We start from the raw sequence: 17,696 nt of genomic DNA on the forward strand, positions 1-17,696 counted from the left end.
ATAAAAAAAAAAAAATTCACAATAATACTTCAGTTGGTAGTGCATGTAATAAATAATCACTAAAATTCATAAAGTGTGAAAAATTATCATCATAAGCATTAAATAATTGTTCTCAAATAGAATCAATCTCAAAACTATCTTAACAGATCTCACGGATACAAAAAAAATTCACAATAATACTTCAGTTGGTAATGCATGTAATAAATAATCACTAAAATTCATAATGTGTGAAATATTGTCATCATAAGCAATTTTTTTTTTCATTTTCAGAGCATCAAAACCATCCTCACAATTTATTTAAACATATTTAATACTTCAGTTGGTAGTGCATGTAATAAACAATCACTGAACTTCATAATGAGTGAAAAATTATCATCATAAGCATTAAATAATTGTTCTCAAATAGAATCAATCTCAAAACTATCTTAACAATTCGCACGGATACAAAAAAAAAATTCACAATAATACTTCAGTTGGTAATGCATGTAATAAATAATCACTAAAATTCATAATGTGTGAAATATTATCATCATAAGCAATTTTTTTTTTCATTTTCAGAACATCAAAACCATCCTCACAATTTATTTGAACATATTTAATACTTCAGTTGGTAGTGCATGTAATAAACAATCACTGAACTTCATAATGTGTGAAAAATTATCATCATAAGCATTAAATAATTGTTCTCAAATAGAATCAATCTCAAAACTATCTTAACAATTCGAACGGATACAAAAAAAAATTCACAATAATACTTCAGTTGGTAGTGCATGTAATAAACAATCACTGAACTTCATAATGAATGAAAAATTATCATCATAAGCATTAAATAATTGTTCTCAAATAGAATCAATCTCAAAACTATCTTAACAATTCGCACGGATACAAAAAAAAAATTCACGATAATACTTCAGTTGGTAGTGCATGTAATAAATAATCACTAAAATTCATAAAGTGTGAAAAATTATCATCATAAGCATTAAATAATTGTTCTCAAATAGAATCAATCTCAAAACTATCTTAACAATTCGCACGGATACAAAAAAAAAATTCACAATAATACTTCAGTTGGTAATGCATGTAATAAATAATCACTAAAATTCATAATGTGTGAAATATTGTCATCATAAGCAATTTTTTTTTTCATTTTCAGAGCATCAAAACCATCCTCACAATTTATTTGAACATATTTAATACTTCAGTTGGTAGTGCATGTAATAAACAATCACTGAACTTCATAATGTGTGAAAAATTATCATCATAAGCATTAAATAATTGTTCTCAAATAGAATCAATCTCAAAACTATCTTAACAATTCGAACGGATACAAAAAAAAATTCACAATAATACTTCAGTTGGTAGTGCATGTAAGAAACAATCACTAAAATGCATAATGTGTGAAATATTATTATCATAAGCAATACATTTTTTTTCCTAACAAGATATTTTTAAAAACAAAAAATTGAAATATAACTTTAAACAAAAATGGTGATACGTGTCATGTAAGATCAGATAATTGATTAATTTATTTTTTTCTTAAGCCAATTATAATCCCTCCATTTATGTAGAGTATAAAATGAAAACGGTATGTTTTAAAAATTCTATTTAATTAGTTTTAACTTATTTACATTTGTAAGGATAATGCTTCAGTTGGTAGTGCATGTAATAAGCAATCACTTAAATTCATGTAAGTGTGATAAATCATCATCATAAGCAATAATTGAATATATATATATATTGTACACTTCTCAACATTTTGATCATTTACAAAAACGCAAATAGTAAATAATTAAATAACACGTAATAATTAATATTTTAGATGATGCGCATCTATTGAATAAAATGTAACTTTTACAGAATGTTCATTTTATGTAAAATATTAACTGGTTTAGAAAATGTATCAGAAATACAATTGTATTGATTATAATTATTACTATTTAAGTATAATGCTTCAGTTGGTAGTGCATGTAATAAACAATCACTTAAATTCATAAAATAGTGAACAATTATCATCATAAGCATCAAATTATTTTTTTGAAAAAATTCAGTCCAAATATATAATTTTTGAAAATATTTTCGATTGCAATTTTTTCTAAAATAGAATCAATATCAAAATACAAGAATTAAAAAATACAAAATTGTTTTGCTACAATAAAAATTCAAAATTTTATAATACATTTTATTCAATATAAACAACAGTAATGTATATAATCATTTATGAATATAAAAATAAATGTCATAAATTACTATCATGAGTAATCAAATTATGAATCATTTATATTGATGTTGAATGTTAAAATAGCATTGAAAACATATGAGAATATTTTTTTTGTTGGTTATAATACAATGCATACAATAATTTTCAATAATTTACATACTATAATTCATTGGTTATTTTATTATTAAATAATTCGATAAAAAATATTCTTATTAACATAATATTTTGAAAGAATCTTCAATGCATGTAATGTATTATATCAATGGCAATAGCAAATATTAACATACTAAAAATAATAAAATAATCCTTATTTTTACATATTATTATTTACGAACCTGAAATTCTTTAACCTCTTCACGAAGATACAAAAATGCTCTTTGTGCATCTTCATCATTTTCAAAAGTAATGTACCATGAATTATTATGAGCAAACTCACATGATATCATTTTAGGACATGATTCTCCAGCAAATAATCCCTGTGATCAAAAATAATTAATATAAGATTGAGAAAAATAACAGATAAACATTCTAACTACAAACCTTAATGTCTTCAATTGGAGTAGTTTGAGGAATTTCTCGCAAGATAACAATACAACGTTTGTGATTTGGGCGGACTTTTAAACCTTCATCATCAACTTGCACATTTGGTGACTCTAATTGAGCATTAATATAAATTATTAATATAAAATTAAAAATACCTACTAAAAACAAAATTTACCTCTCAATACTTCAGTGATCAATTTAATGTCTTTAGTCAATTTTTTTACTTGATTAAAATTGGCAACAGTCCATATTGGAACATATTGGTCATTGTCCATTTGTGACAATAAGTATGCATCATTTGCCAAATTCTCTCTATTTAATACATTTTAAGTGATATTGATAATCTTAATTGTTTTAAAAAGTAAAAATAATAATATGGATTAACAAAAATTGTAGATTATAATTTTACCTTGAAAAATAATATTCTAACTGGTTTGATAAAAGTTGTTTGAGTTGTTCTACTGACTGCGATGGCATATTTTCAGTAGAAGTCTCAGCGTTCACCATTGTGCTATTTTTTCCAGTTAAAATTACTGTACCACTTCTACTATCCGATGCCGACACTTCATAACTTCCATTTATGGAACTAAAATTTAAAACAAATAATTTTATGTGTTATCAATATTATAATAATTCTCACATTATACTAATAATGCTACCAATACAAGTTACAACCAATCAGAATGTAAGAATGGCATCTTATATCAGTTAGTATATCAATTACAACTACCACTCTTATGTGGAATTACGTGGATATGCAATACACATAATTTATTGTGTAATTTTAATAATTTTTGATGATGACATCTTTATAAATTTCACAAATTATTAGTTTATTATTTTTTTATTAAGTTAAATAAGTAGAGGTTGGTATCCAAATCAATTATTTGAGTTTTGGGCATCCAGCATAAACACAATGGAATACAAATTTCAAACAATACAAACATTTATATTTTTACAACTATTATTATTCAGGTTAATATTGGGTTTATATATTTGTCAACTGGTCTATGTAAAATTTAAGCAGAGGACCATATATCTATTTAATTCATAAGATTTGTATTATTATTACTATTCAACTATGTGACAAAACTATGATAATAAAATAATTATGTCTTTTTAGATTGTTACTTATACCTAGTTGAATAATCCAAATATAATTTATTCTACTTAAAAATCAATACATGTTGAATGCCAGTCAACAATTATTATTAAATTAACAACAAAATTAAATAAGCCACAGAAAACAAACACATAGCCACATAGGTATAAAAAGAAACCATTTTTAAGTAAAAAACTATGAGGGTTTTAAGTGTGCTAGAATCTTATAGAGTTTTAAAATTAGCTCATTTTTCTCCCATGGAATAAAAACATATAATGCTTTAATATATAGGAATTAGAAGTTGTGGTTGTGAATGGGTATTAGAATGCACAAGTACATGAGTAAAATATTTATTAAAGTCCATGTATTTAATACCTGTGCAAGTTTGTCTATTTATCATTACTCGTGTATATTGTATTTTAATTCAGAATTCACATATACATTTAACATAAATATTTTTAATAATATAATGTCATGTATATTCTATTTTTTATTTATAAATAATTATTAATTGGTTATTATTTTATTTATGAATAATACAAATTGTATAGCTATTAATTATCTAACTATCTTTTATTATTTAAGCATTTAGAGATACTATTCACATACATAAAAATACATAACAAAAATTACATGCACACATTTATTTACTTATTATAATTTACTAATATTATTAAAAAATGTGATCATAACATAAACTAGGAAGTAGTGAACACAATAAATGTATTTTGCCATGTTGAGTTCAAAAAGTGGAGCTATCGTAAGACACAATTATGAAGTAGTGAAATACGAGTATTATATTATATTATATTATATATGAGTATTCAAGCTTATGGATATTTATATACACAGGTGTCCATGGTGTTCATAACACTGTGTAATCATAAATACTGATAAGATTTTCTAAATTATACAAAATAAATATTGAATTCTAAATAAGACTTTAAAATTTGAAATTCATAAATTGGGAAATAACTAAAATCATAGTTTGATAATGAATTATAAATAGAAAAAAATATTTAGTAACAATAATTAATAAAAATAATTTGTCACTTACACAAAGTATAAATAAATGTAATACAGATATTAATATAAATATTTTGTATAAGATTATCTAATACTTAAGCAACATTTCGACACCATAATGAAAAATTGTGATAAATCATTAGGTTCTAATAATGTACATTTAATTTATTAACAATGTCTATCCATATGAATATTTTTAAAAATGAACCAAAAATAAAGAATTAACAAAATAAATTCACACAAAAAATAAAAATTATAAAGATTTTTGATCTGTTACTTTCAAGTTAACCAGAATAGAGTAATATTGGATAAATTTAATAATTTTAAAGTATAACAAAAAATTATTGTGCATGAATAGAATGTTTGACCAGCATGTGTTGTCTCCATCTTACCACAGACACAACATATTATGTGGTTAAAATATCCTTTTAATATGCAGGAATGTTTAACATACAAAATAAATATTCAATTCAGAATAAGACTTTATACTTTGAGATTCATAATTCCTAACTATTATAATTTGCAGTTTTGATAGTAAATTATTAATACCAAAAATATCTATAACTAGTATTTAATAAAAGCAATGTCACTTACATAAGGTATAAACTTAAAAAAATATATTTATATAAGCACTTTGTACTTTGTAAGTATTTAATACTTTAGCAACACTTCGACACCATAATGAAAAATTATTATAAATCATTAGGTTCTAATAATGTGCATTTAATTCAAAATTAATTCTATCAATAGAAATATTTTTAGAAATTAACAACACAAATAAGCAGATAAAATAATTTTAACCCTATACAGGGTTTTTAGTAGAGCTGGGCCAATAACTTTCCAATATCCGATATAATAAGTATGAAACTTTGAAATATAAACCGATATACCATATTTCGGTAAAGATAATTAATACATTTTTATGATGATTAATATTCTACTTTAAAAAAATAAACAATGAAATTTCTTCTAAAGAATTAATAATAATAATAATATAATATAAATGTATTTATAATAACAAAAAAGTCAAAAAAAAATCTCCATTTAACTTGGGTAAGTATACTTCTGTTTTACCAGATATCATTTTTTGTCTTTTAACATTTTATGTAGTTAAGCAAACCGAAAATTATGGTGAAATCAAAAATAAACAGTCTGACTTAGTTTTAAAGTTAGAGGTATTTGAAGTCTGAGACCCACCCAAGGAGGTTAGGTACATAAGAAGTTGAGGGATACTTTTAATTTTAATTGTCTGAACGAGTGAGTGACCACACCAGGCACCTATGAAAATACTATGAATTGCAAACAGCTAAAACTTTATAACAAGTTTGATGCTAAATTCTAACTTATCTAATGTTTTTAGCATACTTGACTACATATAATTAAACAAAAAAATTACCAAAAAATAGTGTCCACTAAAAAGAATTGTCATTTGGCTCTTTAATTTTTTAAGCTTAAAACTAAAAAATAATATTTAAAAAATGTATAGTAAAATTTATGATTTTATATTTATCTTATAATTAATCACAATTGATAATATTATTAATTAATGTTTATAACTTTATAACTATTGATACTATAATAATGAATAATTGTTGGGTTATTATCATTAAATAATACAATTATAACTATGATAAAATAAAACATAATTGTTTTACAAACACACAATTGTGGATACAACATAAAGCTGAACTTAAAAAAAGCGGGTAAGTCGTGGATGTCGCTCTGCTGTACTGTAGGTTACTGTAATGGATGGGATTAAATTTGAATGCAATGGTATCATTGTATACGAAAAACGATTCTGAATGGAGATGATTTGTCAGTCTAGGATATATTATATTTAAATATTGTCACATATTCTATTTTGAAACAAATATTTTATTTTTCAATTAAGACGCATTTTGCATATGGCATGGTTAATGAATTAGTGTAGTTATCATAATTCATAAAACCTTATATTATCATAGATATACGAATACCTAGTTTGAGGATAAATCGTTATCATTACGCGATTTCATAAAAATTTAAAACTCAAACGCTCAAAACATTTTTCCTATAATGACGCTTCAAATTTTCTCTATAGCTATTTGAAGCAAAACTTATGGAAAACTTGGTGTTAAATTTTATAACCTTAGATATAAATACAAACAATATTATGAATTTTGAACTACAAAATAATTTGCAAATATTCAAGGTTTTGACGAATTTTTGTCAATATTTGAAATTCAAATGGTAATAAAAATTTAATTTGAATTTCTGGTGGCCATTTTTTTTGTGATAAAGATTGATAAATTTGTAAGGAATCTTGTATTAAATTTTCAAAGCTTAGATTTAAAAAGAAAATTTTTTATGAATTTCTAGCTTATAATAATTTGCGAATTTTCGTAATTTTTATGTATTTAGTCAAAATTTGAACTGTAAATGCTTATAAAAAAATTTGTGACTATATATTTCTTTTATTTTTCAAATGCTATTGTAAAAATATTTTAGGAGCCTTGTATAAAATTTTCAAATCTTAGGTCTAAAAGGAAAAGTTTTTATAAATTTCTAGGATAAAATTATTTACGGAATTTTTGCGATTTTTACGTATGTTGTCAAAATTAAAATTTGAATACATGTAAAAAAAAAATTGTGGCTATACATTTATTTTATTTTTCAATTTCTATTGTAAAAATATATTATGAGCCTTGTATTAAATTCTCAAATCTTAGAATTAAAAAGAAAAACTTTTATGAATTTCGATCTAAGATAATTAAAAAATTGCCGTAATTTTTACGTATTAAGTCAATATTTGAACTTCAAATACTAATAAAAAAAAATTGTGCCTATGTATTCTTATAATTTTTTAATCTCTATAAGAATAACTTATGACGAACTTTGTATTAAATTTTCAAGTATTTTGATAGGGCCAAAAAAATTTTATCGACACTTCAAAAAAAAAATTTCAGAAAAATTGAAAACTTCAGTTGTGTATAAATACCTCAAAAAAGTCAAAATATTTTGAAACGCAACATTTTTTATGATTTTTCAACTTCAAAATTACTTGCAAATGTTCGCGTTTTCGACAGATTTCGTAAAATTTTGAACTGTAAACGCTTATTAAAAAAAATTGTGACTCACGATTTTTAATTTTTTTTAGCTACAATAAGAACAACTCATAAGGAACCTTGTATTAAATTTTCAAGTTTTTTTGGTCGTCCAACATTTTTTTACCGACGCTTCAAAAAAAAATTCTCAAAAAAATCGAAAATTTCAGTGGTCTATAAATAACTCAAAAAAAGTCGAAATTTTTTGAAAATTAAACTGTATATAGATATCACTAACATTAACATTTGGTGAAAATTTCAAGTATTTACAGTGATTAGTTTTTGAATTACAACCATATAAAAATATTGATTTGGTCGAAAACTGGTTTTGCGTAAAAATTCCCATTTTTCTGTCATTTTTTTTTTGTTTTTCTCGATTTTTTTGAAAACTGTTGGAAAATGTTTACTTTTGATCTCTATAATGCACCAAGGATCTTCACTTTTACATCAGAAACCACCCCCAAAGTTTGAAATCGAAGCATTATTTCGACTAGTTATGCTGTACACAGACACAAAAACAAAAAAAACAAAAAAAAACACACATCATTGTAAAATCAATACATTCATCACTTTGTTCAGAATCTAAAATGTGATTGCGTTGTAGTGTTAACCAAATGATTTTAATAAATATTTAAAAGGAGCATCATCTTAACATATAAATTAAATCAATATATAACTTGCATTGTATCGGTTTGAAAATAAAATGTTGGTACCAATGTCTAATATCAGTTATCTGTAACGACACTAGTCCAAGTTTATACTGGTATTTCAGATAATTCAAATATAAAGCCTTAAAATTAAGTGAAATATTTTGTTCAATATTGAAAAATAAACCCTAATTTTGATCTAAAAAATAAATTCTTAAATAAATTGCTGTTTTTGTTTTGGAAATATTGTTATATACCAAACTCTATAAATAATTAAGAATTACAATTATAGGTGCTACAGCATCAATCTTATACCTTTATGAAAATTAGTTGATATCCTCAATTTACTTACCTATGAGTAGGTATTGTAACAAAATTCATTCAATGTTGATAATAGGGCAGTGAATTTAAAGAGCTAATAAAACATGAAATATGTAATTACTTTTGTAAAAAAAATACCAAAATATGGGAAACTAAGCAAAATTTCAAAAAATAGGAAACTTGATAAAATATGTGTCTCGGAAAATTATGCTTAAAGGTTACCTAATAAATAGAATGTGTAAAATCTTAAAATGTAATATAAACAAAGGTAAGCTATGATAAAAATATATAAATTAATAAATATACATAAGTTTTATGTACAAAAACCAATAGTTTTTCAGAAGAATTTTAATCCAAATACAATTTATTGAAATTGGTGTATCTGAGGGTATCAATGTTAGGCTGTCATTTCCCAAAAATATGCTATACAAATAAAAACAAATTCAGAATTTGGAATGGTTATATCAGTGATAATGTGTTGAATAAAATGTATATTATTCTCATTATTTATTCAAAATGAAATGCATTGATATACAAAATTTTTAAAACTATAGCTTAACAAGCTTAAGCTGATATAAAAAAAACTGTCACTTACACAATGTATAAATTTAAAATAAATATATTTACACAAGTATTTGTACAAGATTATTAAATACTTTAGCAACATTTCGACACCACAACGAATTAATAAATCATTAGGTTCTAATAATGTGCATTTCAATTATTACTTATATTATAAGCTGAAATATTTTATATTTACCTGTAAGAAGTGTTTGTGGCAGTAGAAACAGTCAGTGGTTCGGAGGGACTATAATGTGTCCCAATTGAAATTTTTCCTACGTCCCCATTCATGTACATATATCCTGAAAAAATGGTTTATTAACTAAATATCAAAATGTATAACATATAAAACAAATAAAAGTATATTTTTTACTTAAATTAAAATTTATTGATGTAAATAATAGTCCAATGGCCTATGTCATCGAGGGTTAGTTTTTGTTAAAAGAAAAAAAATTTAAATTAAGTAGTTCCGTGTAAAATTAAAAACAAAATTAATAAGCCAATACTTAAATTTCATACTTTGGCCACATAAAAAGCTAATTGAATACATCAACAAAATTAATATTTACAATAAATTTTATAATTATATTATTAATTTATGTACTTTTAACTCTAAAAATACCTAAATGATTTGAAACCAAAACTATTCTATTGAATTCTTCAATATCAAAATCACAAAAATACTTGTGCATCTATTCTAAAAAATAGTCATTGCTACCTACATCTAAGTTTGAACCTTAAATTAAGAAACAGAATTGTATTTCAAATTGTGGTATCATTAAAATTATATTTAGACTACACAGGAATATCCGAGGGAATATCAGATCATAAAAAAGCATCCTACAATGTCTGAGCTCTGGTTATCAACTAATAACGAAATAGGTATAATACTATATTTGGTATGTATCTTAATTTTGAATCATGTAAGTAATCCCTTGTTAGGTATTTATAACCGAATTTAAAAATCATATTGTTGCATAAAAGGGTACACAAAGGTAACATTAAATAGGTTTATTATATCAGAGGAGTTTGTGTATGTGAGGAAAATATGTTTGATGAATATACGTTTTTTCTAAATTAAACTTTTTACTTAAACACTTTATAGAAATAAAAAAAGTTTAAGAGGATGACACACCCACGTGTGTTGTCTCTGTCTTATACATGTACGATATACCAATTTTCTGTTCGTTAATTTCAATAAATTGCTGTTAGTATTTAATATTGGAGTGAATTGACCTATTATGAAATTTATAGGTAGTAACATTATCAATTCTATGTTCTCTCAATCTGTTTTTTACGATATTTTAATTATTAATTAACTTATGAGTAGATAAAGTATTACAGAAATTTGATATGTCGTACTTGTGTAAGACGGAGAAAAGGGTGCGACGTCCTCTTAATGATTCATGAAGGTGTAAATTTAATAAAAGTTAACAATAGTATTCTAATATTACTACAAATTATGTCATAAACTTTCAATTTAGTTGTAAATAATGCATTCTACCAATATATTTATAAACTGCAATCAAGTACTGATGTTAGAGCGATGATTACACCATTTTAAATTTTAATAATTAATAATAGATTTTCAAGTATACCTATATTTAAGTTAAAATTATAGGGTAAAATGTGCAACATCAGCATTTTCAAATAAGGCCATTTGGAACCGTGTTTAAAATATAATATTTTGATAAGTTGTCTTACAGTATAACTATTGGTGTTACGCATATTTTTATAACAGATTGGAGCCTTTTTATCACAACTCATTTACAATAGATTGTACAAATGTATACTAAAATTAATTTAATTTTATATATTTAAATAATCGATTACCTACTTAATATAGTATTGTCACAGTCGAGACATCTGATATAACAAGGAATAAAATTTAAATCCTTCCCCCCCCCCAAAAAAAAAAATTAACAACTATAGTTACCAGACAGTTTCAGGCACAATATCAATATCTCAAATAACCCATTACTTCAGGAGTTTCACAACTTCTTGTCTAAACAAATTGTAAGACAAGAAACTTTTAAAAGTCAGTCATTGAAAAGTGTAACGAAACAAAAATACCCAAGACTTTGTAGGGCGTGGGCCAAGTGAAAAACAAAATAATTTGAATGATAACTAGGACAGTCAGAGATTTCATGAGGATAACTATAGTTGGTTTGTTGGTCGAACACCAAGAGAAAGAGAACAATTTACCAACTGATCTTGAAAATATAATCTTTTAGCAGACACAGAACAGACGAACTTACAAGAAATTAAAATAATAATTACTTAATAACATCAGATTGTCTACAATATATAAAAACGTCAGCAGTATGCAAGTATGGTGACAACAACAATAATAATAATTATGGTACTTCTACTACTACTAATAATAATAATAGTATGTACAATCTACCTACATGAAAATGGTAGACTACTTACACGATATTACACACTATTTAGTATGGAGGTAGCACAGTAAAGTTGTATAATTATATCATAATGATATTTATAAGCAAAGGTTTGTAATAATATTTGAGTGTAAAATACAGAAACCCGTGTGGTGTAAAGGGCGACCGACTGGAACCGACGGACGAGAGCAAAAATCGCAATCGAAAAAAAAAAACCTTCGGTGTGGTGCACACACACATATATATTTGTAGGTTATCACAGCCAGCCGAGTACGACTTCTCGACGGGTTAACCTATACACACGCCAGCAGTTACGCAGAGTACGCCTATCACACCGAACCTATCGAATGCCAATGGCGACCGATTTGATTATAAATACACATTACACACACTCACACTCATGACGATGGTGATATCGTACCGCGATTGTTGAGAAATTTAGAAAAATTACCGTTTGGACTCCCGTACGACGGTTCTCCCTTCTCCACCCCCCCCCCCCCCAACGACGAGAAGTGTCGCGCCACGAGAACGTACCTAAGCGCGCGCGACCGGGCACGACGCACGAGACGGACACGACCCCGAGAATACGATATTTAACCCCTTGAGGGGCTATGGTATTATTGTTGTTATTATTTTTACGGGTGCCATTACGACTACGGTATAGGACACTGCGGTCGCGGTCACCGGGCGCTTACCTGCTGTTTCGGCCGCTTCCTTGCGCAGGAACATTTAGAGCAGCAGAAGAAGAAAATAACAAACCGAAACTGTCGACGGACAGATGTTGACGAGACGATCGACAGAAACTCCCGAACACGAGAATTTTAACGCGAGATCGGCGCGCGCGTAGCGTTTGCGTGTCGGCCACGACAGCGAGGTGTATTATTTCTCAGCTGCGGATCGCGGTGCACACCATGTCTTTCAACCTTAGAGTGCAACTTTACTGCTGTGCGGTTCGGCGAAAATTTTGATTTTCAACTTGTCTTCCACACCGCCGTAGAAGCTTTACCATGTGCACGCACGCCAAATTCCACCGAGTAGCCTTATATGACTAGACAGTAGACGACGGCGGCGGTGGCACGAACGTACGTACACACACACACGCACACGCACTCACTTACGCGCGCGCGCTCACTCTCACACACGCACACGACCACTATCACGGGAGTCCAAACGTCCAAAAGTAGCTTTATATAATATATGTGTGTGTCGCTTGTTAAACCGCGCCGGACGGGAGGCGGATTCGATCGGTTCTCTCTCTCCGCCGTTTGCAAGTCGGCGATCCGAAAGACCGCTCGTGATGGGTACTAGTACTTACAGATCACCGTACGCCCGTGAAATGTGTGGCGTCCGTCGTCGTGGTCCGGTTAGATGTCCCGTTCACGACTCAGCTGCCGCCGGGAGTTGACGGTCGAAAATTCGCGTGCGGGGGGGAAAACGGGCGAACGAAGGACGCACACCGCCGCCGAACGGTGAAAAACCAGGACGGGACCGCGACGAGTTAAACAACAACAACAACAATCGGACGGCGAGTGTGGCAACGCAACGTATTTTAGTGGGATATCATTCGTGCGCGTTTGCGATAGAAAATTTATAGCCTTGCAAAATGGACGACAACACGAACACATGCCACAGAGTTCACGGCAGCCATGGAAGACAAAAATTGCGACGGTGGCGACATCTGTACGTCGCCCGTACTGTTCGGCGACGAGCCGTACGAGTAGACAAGTTGTGTAGTAGTAGTAGTAGTTGTATACGCGGCGGTGGCTGCTATCACCTATCGGCTATCACGACTCGGTATCAGACAATAATGATAGTATCCCTAAAGAAAAAAAAAATTATCACCATCCACTCTAGTACTCTACCGCAGTACCGCCGGAACGCAGTCGCAGCGAACGACGGAATGACGGAGCCGGAAGTGTCGGCATTGGAATGCAATATTTCACTGCAACTACAGTCAAGTCTGTAGCTAGGCCACGAGCAAGTCATGCGTTTTCTGAGGGCATAGGGCGGCATACAATTTTAAAGAAATCAAAGATGGAAAAACTAAAAAAATATCGGTGATAGAGAGTAGCATCAAAATGTTTGCTATTGGGCGAAAAACATCAAACGACGAGCCTGACTGCAGTAGATTACAGCAGTAGTCAATGGCATATTGGCATGAGAAAAAACATCACGGTGCGATAGCAAAGGTCCAGATTTAGTGGATTCTGCGCACACTGCACACATAATTTTCTTACCGGTATAATGTATTATCATACCGTCGCTTCTACATTATTATGTTAGATACGCTACGTCACGTGCCTACCCGAAATATCTGACCGTCAATAATTCCCGATCAGACCTTGGTGTGTCTGTATGATGCCATAGTGCAGAAGATGTGTGTGTGCCGCACGCGGAAAGGCGTTATTACTAGGGCTGAGGACTTGACACTTGTAGCTCTATAAAAACTCTAAATATACAAGCACTTATGTGTTATGTGCACTTTTATACGACGTTAGATCGTTATCGCTTCTACGAAAAATGTGTGGCCGTGGACAATCAAAAACCATATTATACGACAAAAATTAAAAATAAATACATTTTTATCCAAACATTTTGACTGTATTGTTTGAAATGAAAATGTTACAGTGGAAAAATCGATCTAAATTAAATATGTCCAAGACCGTCATTATGGGGGGGCGACCCCCCCCCCACTCACGAAATATTTCAAATTGGAAAAATGTTCGCATTGAGTAATTTTTATTACTCTATGCATTTTAGCAGCGAATATAATTAATTAACTATAAATTGCATTAAAGAATAATTATATATTTTCGATAAAGCAGTAATTTAAAATAAGAATTTATCATTTCATTTTATTTCAACGTCGTAATAAAGATAAGGTTAGCCGGTTAGGTACTAGATACAATAGAAAGTGATTGTCATAGATAATATTAACTTATATATGAAAGTCGGTCGCAGAAAACCCAAATTATTTAAGATTAAGAAATAAAAATTTAACAATATTGTGTATATTGTAGAACATTCATTTTACTGTTGTAGTGCTGTTCGTGCCCACGTAAACTTAATAAAATAAGTAAAAGAAGCCAAATTCAAAATTATTTTACAAAGCGTCAAAAGGTATGTTAAAAATTTACTATTTTGTTTGATTATTGTTATATAAAATGGTTATAATAGTATAATACAAATATATTATGTTTATTATGTGTATTAATAATTATTAATTACCATACTATAGACCAATTAAAAAGTACTACTTTATTTATTTTAGACTGATGATGTCCCCTCTGTCTAAACACAAGAAGATATTAAAAATAGAAATAACGTTAGTGTTAACTCTCCAGAAGAATATTTCCGTATAGCTATTGCTATTCCTTTTTATTCAACAACTAAAAGATAGATTTTCAAAACACAAAACAGTTTTGTCTTCTTTATATTTATTAATACCGAAAATGTGTCATAAAGCTGCATTATCAACTACAGATTTTAATTTATATTCTGACTATATAAATATTGATTTATTACCCACATAAATTCAACTATGGAATTGGAAATGAATCTCATATTCTCAAAACGATCGTCCTAGTACAGCCATTGAAACATTATACAATTGTAATTCTGATTTATTTCCGTGTACCCATATACTTTTTATTAAAAGTTTTAGCTACATTACCAGTTTCAACTGCAACACCCGAGAGAACGTTCTCAACGCTGAAACGGATGAAAATATTTTTGCGAAACGCTATTGGATAAAACCGTTTGAATGGCCTAGCATTATTAAGTGTTCATAAAAACATTAAAGTGGATTCCGAAGGCGTCCTAAAAAATTTGCAATTCAAAAAGATATAGAGCTGTTTTACTGATATAAAATAGTCAACATATTGCATGCTTATAGACTATAAATTAATCATTATTATATATATTTAATATTGAAAAAAATATCTTATGTTTTATATTTTTTTATTTGTACTTTTAAATAATGTAAATAATTCTATATGTATATAAATAATTAACTACATTATGTAAATTGAATATTATAATGACGACTTATGTTTTTAATAATGATAATAATCTTCTTTTTAATATTTTTAACGTAAAAATTAAGTGTTTAGTATCTACAATCTACATATTTAAAAAAAAATTGGATCCCCCTGGAATTTTTTTCCAGTTACGGCCTTGAATATATCGCAAAAGTATAAAAGTGTGAAACATGCCTTAAAAACCAAAAACACGCAAAATATGCATTTATATGCATAATAACATTTCAAAACTAGCTTTGTGAAAGTATGAAATGTATTTGTATCGTACTCTGCTATTTTTGTGAATGTAAAACAAATATGCAAATGTTTAAAGTCCTCTGCCATAGTTATTACTTATAATAAATTAGACACAGTGGTCACCGTATTGATTTCATATTTTCGTTTCGATCTATATCACGACCCAAAAGCAAACACCCGCGTAACGCGTAGTAGGACATGGTCGTCGATTCAAAAGTCCGGATTTGTGTGTAAAAGAATTAGATTTAAAGTACATTTTCATTTATGCGTCGAATAAACATATACCTACCTTGGATGATATAGGTATGCTTTTACGTTTTGTAAGAATTTATGTTCAAATATAATATGTCCCTATCCAAAATACAATGTTTTTTTGACAAACTTTAGATAAATTGAACGAAGATTTTTTTTTAATTTGCTTTTTATTAAAAAAATATAGCAAATACGAAGATTTAAAGAGATGAATATAATAAAAAAATACATTTATGTTCGTTTAGGCGCTCTTTTTTTATTCAAAACATTATTCAGTTAAAGTGTTGAATATTGATATTTTTCTATTCTAAATATACATGTAAAAAATCATAGGTGTGCACTTTGCACAGACTTATCGTTGGAAGGGTGTGCAAAATACAAAAATATTAGGGCCTTCCCTCAATAAAAAAAAGAAAGTAGTTAATACTACTGTAATATTTATATTACCTACCATTCAAATTTAAAATTTATTACCTACGTATAGTAACGTTTTATAAAAATATTTATTTAACAATCTCCTTTTCAATAGGACAAAGGTTGAGAGGTTGTGACTTGTCGATAGTATTACTTCTATAATTTCTACTATTTTTTTGAAAATAAAAATAAATATTTAATTGTACTGAGTTCTGAAAAAGCCCCTTCAAGGTCTCAAAGGGATATAACAAAAATGGGCTCATTCTCGAAGTAGCAGAGTATGCAAATGTATACCGAATGCTCTTGCTCATAAATCATGATTTACAATTTATTGTAAACCCCGTTTTGTTTAAAAAGGAGACGGGTTAGGTTGGTTAGATATATAAATCCTAGGGAGATAATATTATTATTACTAATGCTTTCTGCAAGTCTTTACTCCCTCTAATCTCTGTGATCGAGTTTTGGGTCCTCCTTTGCGCTCTGACGAAATATAAATTACGATAATAATGTTAGGTATTACTTTGGTTAATACTAAAATACATATAGTACCTATACACAGATATATATATAGTTTATGAAACGAGTAATATTATGTCATCGAATTTTTCTTCGATCGATATCGCTGTCAAGTCACCACTCACTACCTAATTTTCACTAACGTATGTGTACATTACTTGTTTTTTCAACATTAATAAAAGTATCTCATGAACTTGGTAACTTTGAACTTAGCCCTATATTCCTACCTATATAAAAATATAATAATATATTATGATCCTTTAGTTCTAATGTACACCTTATGTTGTATTGTTATTTGTTATGCACCCGAATAAAAAACAACCAATTGTAACCA

General features: G+C 28.1%; 1 protein-coding gene, 6 non-coding genes and 1 pseudogene across 12 annotated transcripts in view; 1 reads left to right on the top strand and 7 right to left on the bottom strand.

Moving 5' to 3' along the window:
* LOC107162625 (La-related protein 4B) overlaps positions 1 to 17,696 on the bottom strand; it is a 45,901-nt gene that overhangs the window by 10,023 nt on the left and 18,182 nt on the right. For 3 of the 6 annotated variants that reach the window (XM_015509608.2, XM_089229267.1, XM_015509607.2), the window contains exons 3-7: positions 9,701 to 9,803; positions 3,171 to 3,347; positions 2,937 to 3,073; positions 2,759 to 2,871; positions 2,554 to 2,694 (exon numbers count right to left, since the gene is read on the bottom strand). In XM_015509608.2, coding sequence (XP_015365094.1) covers positions 2,554 to 2,694; positions 2,759 to 2,871; positions 2,937 to 3,073; positions 3,171 to 3,347; positions 9,701 to 9,803 — 671 coding nt within the window. Of the gene's footprint in view, positions 1 to 2,553; positions 2,695 to 2,758; positions 2,872 to 2,936; positions 3,074 to 3,170; positions 3,348 to 9,700; positions 9,804 to 11,934; positions 12,199 to 12,598; positions 13,552 to 17,696 lie in introns of those variants that run through there. The other 3 variants (XM_015509609.2, XM_015509610.2, XM_015509611.2) reach the window with 3 other exon arrangements.
* On the bottom strand, positions 24 to 100 carry LOC149054824 (small nucleolar RNA Z195/SNORD33/SNORD32 family). The gene has a single exon (XR_016192236.1). It is a non-coding gene; the product is annotated as a small nucleolar RNA Z195/SNORD33/SNORD32 family (small nucleolar RNA).
* On the bottom strand, positions 310 to 386 carry LOC149054825 (small nucleolar RNA Z195/SNORD33/SNORD32 family). The gene has a single exon (XR_016192243.1). It is a non-coding gene; the product is annotated as a small nucleolar RNA Z195/SNORD33/SNORD32 family (small nucleolar RNA).
* LOC149054826 (small nucleolar RNA Z195/SNORD33/SNORD32 family) lies at positions 751 to 827 on the bottom strand. Its single transcript, XR_016192242.1, has one exon. It is a non-coding gene; the product is annotated as a small nucleolar RNA Z195/SNORD33/SNORD32 family (small nucleolar RNA).
* Positions 905 to 981, bottom strand: LOC149054827 (small nucleolar RNA Z195/SNORD33/SNORD32 family). Its single transcript, XR_016192238.1, has one exon. It is a non-coding gene; the product is annotated as a small nucleolar RNA Z195/SNORD33/SNORD32 family (small nucleolar RNA).
* Positions 1,641 to 1,718, bottom strand: LOC149054828 (small nucleolar RNA Z195/SNORD33/SNORD32 family). The gene has a single exon (XR_016192239.1). It is a non-coding gene; the product is annotated as a small nucleolar RNA Z195/SNORD33/SNORD32 family (small nucleolar RNA).
* On the bottom strand, positions 1,946 to 2,023 carry LOC149054829 (small nucleolar RNA Z195/SNORD33/SNORD32 family). Its single transcript, XR_016192240.1, has one exon. It is a non-coding gene; the product is annotated as a small nucleolar RNA Z195/SNORD33/SNORD32 family (small nucleolar RNA).
* LOC149054830 (52 kDa repressor of the inhibitor of the protein kinase-like) lies at positions 13,507 to 16,411 on the top strand (annotated as a pseudogene).

This window comes from Diuraphis noxia, unplaced genomic scaffold (genome assembly GCF_037042655.1).
Source record: "Diuraphis noxia isolate RWA-SAM2 unplaced genomic scaffold, SU_Dnox_SAM2 contig0005, whole genome shotgun sequence".
Taxonomy (NCBI): Eukaryota; Metazoa; Arthropoda; class Insecta; order Hemiptera; family Aphididae; genus Diuraphis; species Diuraphis noxia.